At 37.3% G+C, this 8887-nt stretch overlaps 1 protein-coding gene across 2 annotated transcripts in view; it reads right to left on the bottom strand.

Annotated features, from left to right (window-relative positions):
• Nucleotides 1–703: 703 nt before the first annotated feature.
• Nucleotides 704–8887, bottom strand: part of TMEM156 (transmembrane protein 156) — a 40187-nt gene continuing 32003 nt past the window's right edge. The window contains exons 6-7 of one of the 2 annotated variants that reach the window (XM_008520687.2): nt 3080–3185; nt 704–1289 (exon numbers count right to left, since the gene is read on the bottom strand). In XM_008520687.2, coding sequence (XP_008518909.2) covers nt 1277–1289; nt 3080–3185 — 119 coding nt within the window. In that variant the 3' untranslated portion in view covers nt 704–1276. The remainder of the gene's footprint in view (nt 1290–3079; nt 3186–8887) is intronic. The other variant, XM_008520688.2, reaches the window with a different exon arrangement.

Raw genomic sequence — 8887 nt, 5'->3', positions numbered from 1 at the left:
AAAGCGTCACAGTTTCTGTTAAAGTCTATTATTTTAATAAACAAGGGAAATTAGCTTCCAGGAAGCTGCCACAATTTAACAGAACTTGAGCTTAATTTATGCCTTTTGTAAGCCAAGTTCCCATGGATTTCCAAGCCATTTGTCTGAACGGAATGGGTGATTGTAAGGAAAAGATAATTTGGCTTCTCAGAAACTGTATCATACCTTATAGAGTGTGGCACCCCTAAACTCCTGTTGAATAATCCCAGACCTGAGCCTGACTCACCTATTAATCAGGGATACACAGACAAGAAAAAGCGAGACTGGGAGAATTTCTTTTGCCAAGTCTTCAATCTCTAAACCTTACAATTAGAATCTCAGTTTGTGATCTAGCCCAAAAAATGGAGTACCAGAAAAACCTCTGTGTGCTGAAACATTCATTTCTGTTTGTTTTCTTAATGTTAAATCTGACTCTGCAGTTCAAGTCTAGAAATCTACTCAGATAAACAATTTTAACTATATAATGAAGCCAGGAGATTAAGTTCTTCCTTAACTCTGGGAAGGTATTTTTATATTATTCAATATGAAGAGCTGCTTTTTGATGATATGTACTTTTATTGTAATTAATAACTATAATTATTCTTCACATCAATGAAAGCTATAAAAATACGAAAGCCAAAAGAATCAGAGAAACATTTTGCTGTTAGATTTAAAAATTCCAATATTTCAGTTAAATTCATTTTATTTTGGCATCTTTGAATTTTTTTAAACATCCCAGTGCCAAAAGGAGACAAGATTGATAAATCTAAACAAATGTATAAACAGTCCAGGCTCTCTGAAGCAATTTGCCGGATAGAAATGGTCTATTTGAAAACCTGTCAAATCAGAATCTGCAATGTGGGCCAATGAGAGAAAAGATTTTCATCCTTGACTCTGTTTTTGATTCCTCAAAATCGAAATCTTAGGGTTATTGTAAGCTATACAAGTGAAGTGCAATACAATGAGGTATGCCTGCATAATGATGGATAAACAAGGAGAGTTAGTGTTCTCTTGCTGTTTCTGTGGGTTTCATCAGCTTGTTTTCCATGACTCATAATGGCTTCCTGAAAAAACTCTCCTTCCTTTGATCTCCTGGGTCAAAAGAGTGCTCTTGAACTAGTGTTCATCAACCAGTCAGCATTCATACTGTTTCCTATTATGCATCTCCAGCTGGACCCAAATATTTACCAGTTTACTCATTCTCAAAATAAAATTGAATATTCCTCAAAAGGGTTCAGTCCAAGTTGTCCAGAGCAATTCAAAAGGATATTCTGAAGATTAAAAAAAAAAAAAGGCAAATATTATTCACACAAAAATGTTGTCAAGTATTACCTGAATAGAATTAGCAGAAAACAATTTTAAAACCATTTATTAAAACTGTGTCATGTAAAAACACCAAAAAACTCCCTAAAGTCACTGATTAAGGCCTCTTTCCAACCCTGTGTTATGCAATGGAGCCTCCATTGTAGACCTAAGAAGAGATTGTGGTTAGTGCTAATAAACTTCTCAGCCTAAGAAACGCAGTGTCTCCTCTGGGCTCTGCCACTGCAAGTGTGTTCGGCTTATTTCCCACTTCTATAAAATCAAAGTATGTGTTCACTCAAGTTTCTTTGGGTTATAACATTCCATGACTCTATTAGAGAGACAGAGAAGTTGGGACTTATTCATTCACTCAACAAATGTGTACTGAACATCTATTAAATGCTAGGCAACATGTCCTTTGAGTGAGGGGGTCTCTCCATTATGCTACCCTGTCCCCTGTGAATACCTCTATCACATTACTTGACCATCTGTAGGAACTCGGGGTTCCCTAATCTGATTCCTCCACTGACTGCACATTACTTTTGCCAGTGAGTGGTGGAATTCTTGGCACACAGTAGGTGCTCAAATAGTATTTGGTGAATGAACAAAGGAGAGCTCTTCACGTGCAAGGTTGAGCATCCCAGAATGAGGACCAGAATGAGAGGTATCAAGCTTAATACCCAGTAATATTTCATTAAAACAATGATATGATGACGTTATATTCTACCTAGGAGTTTCTGAGCCAACAGTGGACCCTGATTACACTAAGACCCAAGCACTAAGACCTGCCTCCCTCTAAGTCCTCAACATACACATTCTTGGCAGTTAGTTTCCAGTTTGACATTTTGAGCCTCCTATGCTGGATCCCTTAGGTTGCCTCTCCAGATCTGCTCTCCACTTTTCCCCGCCCTGCTTGGTGCCATGGGAAGCCAGTCTATATAAATTGCCTCCATCCAGCTCCAGTCCTCTGGCTCTGGTTGGGTTTGGTCAATGGGAAGCACTAGCCCATGGCGGAGAAGGAGAACCACCAAGTTGGGATATTTATTCTCTTATTCAGGGCAACCACAGGCTGTGGTGTCCCTTGACCGAAGGTCACATCTCCTGTCAGGCAGCCCTCCCCACATATTCTGTCTGTGTGCGTATGTGTGTGCATGTGTCTGCCTCTGGCTCTGTCTCTCTGAGTTCTTTGCCCCTTTAGTCTTAGGGACAGTAGTGGCACCCTACTGTCACTAGTCCTAGGGTGCTGCACTCTCCTTTTTGGTTTTCCCACATGCTGGCTTAATAGGCCCTTTATTAAATTCTCCTCAAATTATTCAATTTGAGTATACCATCATTGACCAGAATAATCAATGTGCATTAATCTAAACCACCAGATCTTAAATTTAGAGGAATTTTTTATTTCAGTAATTGAGGGTCCGTAAGTAGTTCTGCTTTACAAATTTACATTCTCTCCTTTCTCATGCTCTGACTGAAACAACGACTGGCCTGCTAGAATTATGACTCAACCCCAAGAAACAGTGCCAAGGGATGGAGTTTAACAGGCTAAGAGATTAGTTTACTGGTCCTTCCTAGACCTTGGAGGAAAGAGTGATTTTATTTCATGTCACTTAATGTATATGGACTGTTCTTGCAAGTTCATCACTTTCTATCTCCTACACCCAGATAGAAATGCAGTTGGGGGTAAACTATACCTCCTTGGATCTATTTGCATTTATAGTGAATAAAGTCAAACCGTCAATAAAGCCAAAGCAGCACTCACCGTGTACACTGATTTTGCTGATGCACTGTGGAAGTGACTTCTAGTTCTGGTATTGGAGGAAGCACTTCCTTGATCTGAGTTAAGGGCAGCCTCTGCTTTGTCTCTGCTATTTAAAAAGGAGAACTGTTTTAGTCCATATTTAGTCAACAGCAATGCAAAAACAGACACAATATTTTCTGATGTGGTGGAGAACCACGCTCTACATCTAGAAAGGATTTTGGCAGTTTCTGCCACTCACTAAACTTCCTGCCTACAAATCTGACATCTTTAACTCATTTCTCTTAGCTGTCTTTCTTTCCTTTCATTCCTCCTCTCCCCCCACTTCCTGGGCACAAGCCCTGAAGCATAGTTAAGGAGCAGCAAAGAAGAGAAAAATTTTTTTTAAATACAATATCAAGTAGCAAGAAAAGAATTTTAGTTTGAAGACTGCAAAGATTTCCTTCTACTACATATTGTTGAAGTGTGTCCCTGAGAAGAATATTAACAACGTCCTTGATTTCAGGGACAATTTTACCAAGAAGCAAAGTTACAAATTAGATGAAGTCTAATCTGTCTTCCTTTACTATGACTATGTGACTTCTAATATTATCTTCAACTGACTTCAAGATAGGAAATGAAACTTCGTATCCATAGCATAATGGATCTCTTTCATCCACTGGGGTCTGGGGTCTTGTTTCTCTAGTTTTATATTGAAACTTGAGTTCTACATAATGTGTGTGGGTTTTGCTTCACAGATGGTTCTACTTTTTTCATACACAGCCCTGAGCATGGATGGAAAGGAGGTGACCTATAATTTAAAAAGAAGTTTGGTTAGTTGCTTCTGAAGAAGAGAAATCAAAAAGGAGGATTTGTGTCATCAAGAATGTGATGCTGCTTGTCCATGAAGATGATTAAACACTGCTATAGGTTACCAAAATAGAAATATTGTCAAACCTTCTCTCAGAATTTTATTCTTTTAATTAGAAAAATTTTGAGTAAGAAAAACACTTTTTGGATTTAATTTTCTGAATAAGGAATACATTTGCGTGATTAAAAATTTAAAAACTGTGAAGGCATATTCAGCAAAATGTCTCCCTCTTACCCCATCTCCCAGCCATTTCCCAGCACATCACATATTTCCTTCTCTTCTCCCCTTCCTCTGCCACAGGCAACCAAGGTTATTAGTTTTTGTGTATTGATAGACAGCTAGATGATGGATTTATATTTATATATGGATATCTTATTTTTGTCCTTCTTTACACAATTGGTAGCATACTATATAAATATATACACATAACGATGTGTCTTGGAGATCTTTCCACATAACTGCTCCCTCATTCCTTTTTACAACTTTCTGGTATTCCACAGTTTGGCTGTATCATCATGTCTTTAAGCAGCTTCCTATTTAGATTGTGTCTAATCTTTTGATATTGCAAACACAATAGCAATAAACATTGTACGTATGTCATTTCTCTCCTATATAAGTAAATCTATAGGATAAATTTCTAGAAGTAGAATTGCTGGCTCAAAGGGCTTGTACATTTGGAACTTTGAGAGCTATTGCCAAATTACCTATCATAGAAGTTGTACTGATTTAGCCTTTCAATTTGCCTTGGGAAAGCATGAAAGTGCCATAGAGTGTGATGTCAAACTTCTGGATTTTTGCCAATCTAATAGATGAAGATGGCATTTCAGTGGAGCTCTGATTTGCATTTCCATCTGAATGTAAGCTCCGTGGGAGCAGAGATCTTTATTTGTTTGGTTCACTGCTGTGTCTCCTATCCCCAGAAGGCCAATTGGGACCTAGTAGATACCAAAAAAAAATTTTTTGTAAGAATTTATTCTGAGTGAAACTGAACACCCTTTCATATGATTAAGATCCATTTGTATTTCCTTTTCTGTAGACAGTCCATTCTCATCTTTAACCCATTTGCCTACTGGGTTATTGTCTTTTTTCATCATTTATTAGAAGTTCCTTACATACGAGGAAAGTTTGTTTACCTGAGATGAACTGCAAATAGCTTTTCCCTGGCGGTTTCTGCTGTGTACGTTCTTTTTCGCGTTATTCGGTTCAATTTGTGTAGGTGAGTTTTGTGTCATGATTAGAAAGGCCTGCTTTATGGTTATGAATTAATTCTACCATTGTGCTTCTATTACTTTTATGGTTTCACGTTTGCATTAAAATCATCGATCCATTTGCACTTTACCCTAGTCTTAGCATGCGAGCTTGGGATAAAGTCATTTTTTTTCCATAGATAGTTATTCAGTTGTCCCAACATCATTCATTCAGTAACCCTTTTTCCTACTAATTTGATATGCCATTTTCATCATTTGCTAAAGTCCTGAACTTTCTAACTTTTCATTAGATATTTTTATCTACTTATGTACCAGTGCCATGATGGAATGGATGCTTCTCTTTATTATTCTATGTCAATTTTTCCTGGCTATTATTGACAGTTTATTTTTCATTGGGATATTAAAAGGAACTTATTGATTGAGGAAGAATTGGCATCTTTATATATTCATCTTCCTAGTCAAGAACATGATATTCCATTCCTTTTGTTCAAGTCATTTGTAGGTCTCTCAGGAGCGTTTTTCCAAAGTTTTCTTCAGAAAGATCTTACACATTTCTTATTAAGTCTATTCCTAGTTATTTTATCTTTTTACAGTTGTTTTAAATGCAGTGTATCTTCTAACGGGTGGTTGTTTAAATATGTGAATGCTGTTGGTTTTTTATATTAATTTTATACCCTGCCCCTCACTTAATTTTTTTTTAAGATGCATTTTAGGGAATTATTCTAGATTTTCCATGTACACATCCTACCATCTGCAAAATATGTGATCATTTTATCTATTCCTTTCAATTTGTAAACCTTGTATTTCTGTTTCTTCCCTAATTGTATTGACTAGCCCTTCCAGGACAATGGTAGACAAAGTGGCGAGAGTGGACATCCTTGAAAATGTCTGGCTTTAGCTAGGCATGCTTTCAGTGTTTCCCTGTTAGGCATGATTCTGGGTTTTTGGTTGAGATGGATGTATTTTATCATGTTAAAGAAGTACCTATTCATCTTATTTTTATTAGCAGTTTTTATGAAGAATGGGTATGGTATTTTGTCAAATGCATTTTTAGCATCTACAGGGATGATCAAACAATCTTCCCTTCGTTCTATTAATATAATGAGTGACATTAATAGATCTAATGCTGAACTGTTCCCTTATTCCTAGAAGAAGAGCCCCATTTGATCATAGTAGGGATGAGTGTGTGTGTTATACATATATATTTTCTAACTGTGTTGCTAGATTCTTTGTTAATATTTGTTTAGAATTTTTGTGTAGATATACATAAAATTGCCCAATGGTTTCATTTTAGACACAGTGAATATTAATATTTATTTCATAAATAGAATTAGGATATGTCCTTTTTCTCTATGGTCTATAATAGTTTAAATACCATTGGAAATACCTATTTTTTATAAATTAGTAAAATTCCCCCGTGAACTACTCTTCCTATTACTTTTGAGGGATAACTAACAAATTTTCTAATTCTCTATGATAATTGTTTTTTTGGATTTTTAATTTATTCTGGTGTCCTGTTTTGTAAAATTTTCCAGAAAATCATCCATCTTAACTAGAGATTTTAAAAATCAGGATAGCAACTACTCCTTAAGAGGCAGGAATAGATGCCTTTTTGAGGCTATTTCTAGCAAACATTGAGGGCCCTTCCGTTCCTACGAAAATGCTATAATAACCACCAAAGTTAGATTTTCTTCTTACAGAGCATTTAGCCTTCTAAGGGGTAAAGGACAAAGCTTTCCAACTGATCAGGAAAAGGTGGAAAAGTGAGACCAGTCTTTCCCTGGATGCAGAGCTCCCATCTCCTTGCTCTCTTCTACACAGAGGCATTGCACTAGAACCCCTTAGCATCCTTTATTTTATTTTATTGTCAGTAAGTACCAACCACAGCTATGGGACCACCTCCAACAGCCCTGTTTGTCTCAGACTGAAAAGTTCCTAGGAGTCTGTGACTTTTGTCTTTTTAAATCTGTGTTTCTCAAAGGGTGGTTGTGGTAGGCAGAATTCTAAGATGGCCCTCAAGATTCCTACCCTCTGCAGTGCATCCTCTGTAATCCTCTTCCCTCGAGTGTGGGCAGGACTGTGAATAGGATTTCACTCTTGTGATTATGTTACACAAAGATGAAGACATTTTGCAATCATAATAAACATCCCAAATCAGTCGATTTTGAGTTATTCAAAAGGGAGTCTCTTTTGGGTGGGGCTGACTTAATGAGGTGAAAGCCTTAAAAGAGAGACTGGACCCTTCCTGGGGTCAGAGAGGATCTCTTGCTGGGCTTGAAGAAGCAAAATGCCATGCTGTAAACTGTCTATGGAAAGAGTCACGTAGCAGGGGTCCGCAAGGGACATGTAGGACCCGAGGGCAACTCTGGACACAGCCAGTAAGAAGCTAGGGCCCTCAGTATACAGCCTTAAGGAAATGAATTCCGCCAACAACCCAAATGAGCTTCGAAGCAGAGTGTCCTGATGAGAATCCAGGCCAGCTCACGCCTTGATTTCAGCCTTGTGAGACCCTGAGGTCCAGAAAGCTGTGCCCAGATTTCTGACCCATGGAAACTGAGATCATAAAGGTATGTTGTTTTTAAGCCACCAAGTTTATGGTAATTTGTTACACAACAATAGAAAACTAATAAATTGATCAACAGACCCTTGACCTGAAAATCACCCAAGGTAGTAATTTAAAATGCAGGTTCTAGGACCCTGTCCCAGATCTTTTGAATGACAGTCTCCCTTCCTAAAGGCCTGGGAGCCTGAATTTTTACAGACATCCAAGTTGATTCTGATGCACATTAAAGCTTCAGAATGAACTTACCATGTGAATAATTGCTTAGACAATCTTTGACAAAGCATCTTACAATGTCCAGAGTTTTAGATTTGGAGATAGTTCTTCTTAAGGTTAAAGTATCAAAAGAGCCTATCCGTGAAAGCAGATAATTATTGAAGAAAAGTAACAGAGCTCTTCTGGTTGGAAAGCCAAACTGCTCATCCTTTGCTCATTCATTCAGTTTGCTGATGTTTTATAGTGCGGTATAACCATAACTTACTATAGAAAGCTATTATCTGTCAAAATGATGGCTAGTCCAAAGTAACTCTCTAGTGGGGTGTATTATCTTCTGTTTCTCCTAGCATCCAAAGTCATGTAACTTATATGCCAATAGGAAAACCTCTGGAAAATTGATAAAAAGGCAAAAAGATAGGATATATGTCATTTTAATACTTTCTTCAGAATGGCTAAAATGGGCGGCATTTTTTTCTAGTTTTACACTGGGAAATAGAGTTTCTTTCAAATAATATTAATTCACCAACACTGGTTAAAGCAGCAGAAGCAGTCGGAAATATTTTAAAATTTCACAGAACTCTTTTTCATGAATTTGTCAAATCTCTGAATCAAACATTTCTTTGACTTTTTGCAGGAACCTCAGAAGAGCCTAAAAAATTAAAAAGAACCCCAGTCTGAGTTTTGACCTGGTTGAATCTAGCCAACAAAATGGATTTCCAGTAGTAGAAACTTGATTAAAAATAAAACTCCATGCTTTATGTTTTCAAATAAAGCACCCATCACACTGTCCATGACAGTGTCCAGGTTGCCCTCTGATAATTCTTTTCTTCTTCTTCTTTTATTTAGATTTCTATCACTTTTCAAAAGTGCTTCTTATCTATGACATCTGGCATCTAACCTCAGCTCATCCTTCCAAAGTGATTTTTAATTCGCACCAAGTACCAGAAACTTGAAAGGCGCTTTCTCCACTTTGTTCC

The sequence above is a fragment of the Equus przewalskii genome, chromosome 3 (genome assembly GCF_037783145.1).
Source record: "Equus przewalskii isolate Varuska chromosome 3, EquPr2, whole genome shotgun sequence".
In the NCBI taxonomy this organism is placed as follows: Eukaryota; Metazoa; Chordata; class Mammalia; order Perissodactyla; family Equidae; genus Equus; species Equus przewalskii.
Note: the sequence above shows the minus strand (reverse complement) of the source record. Positions and strands in the feature narration are given on the sequence as shown.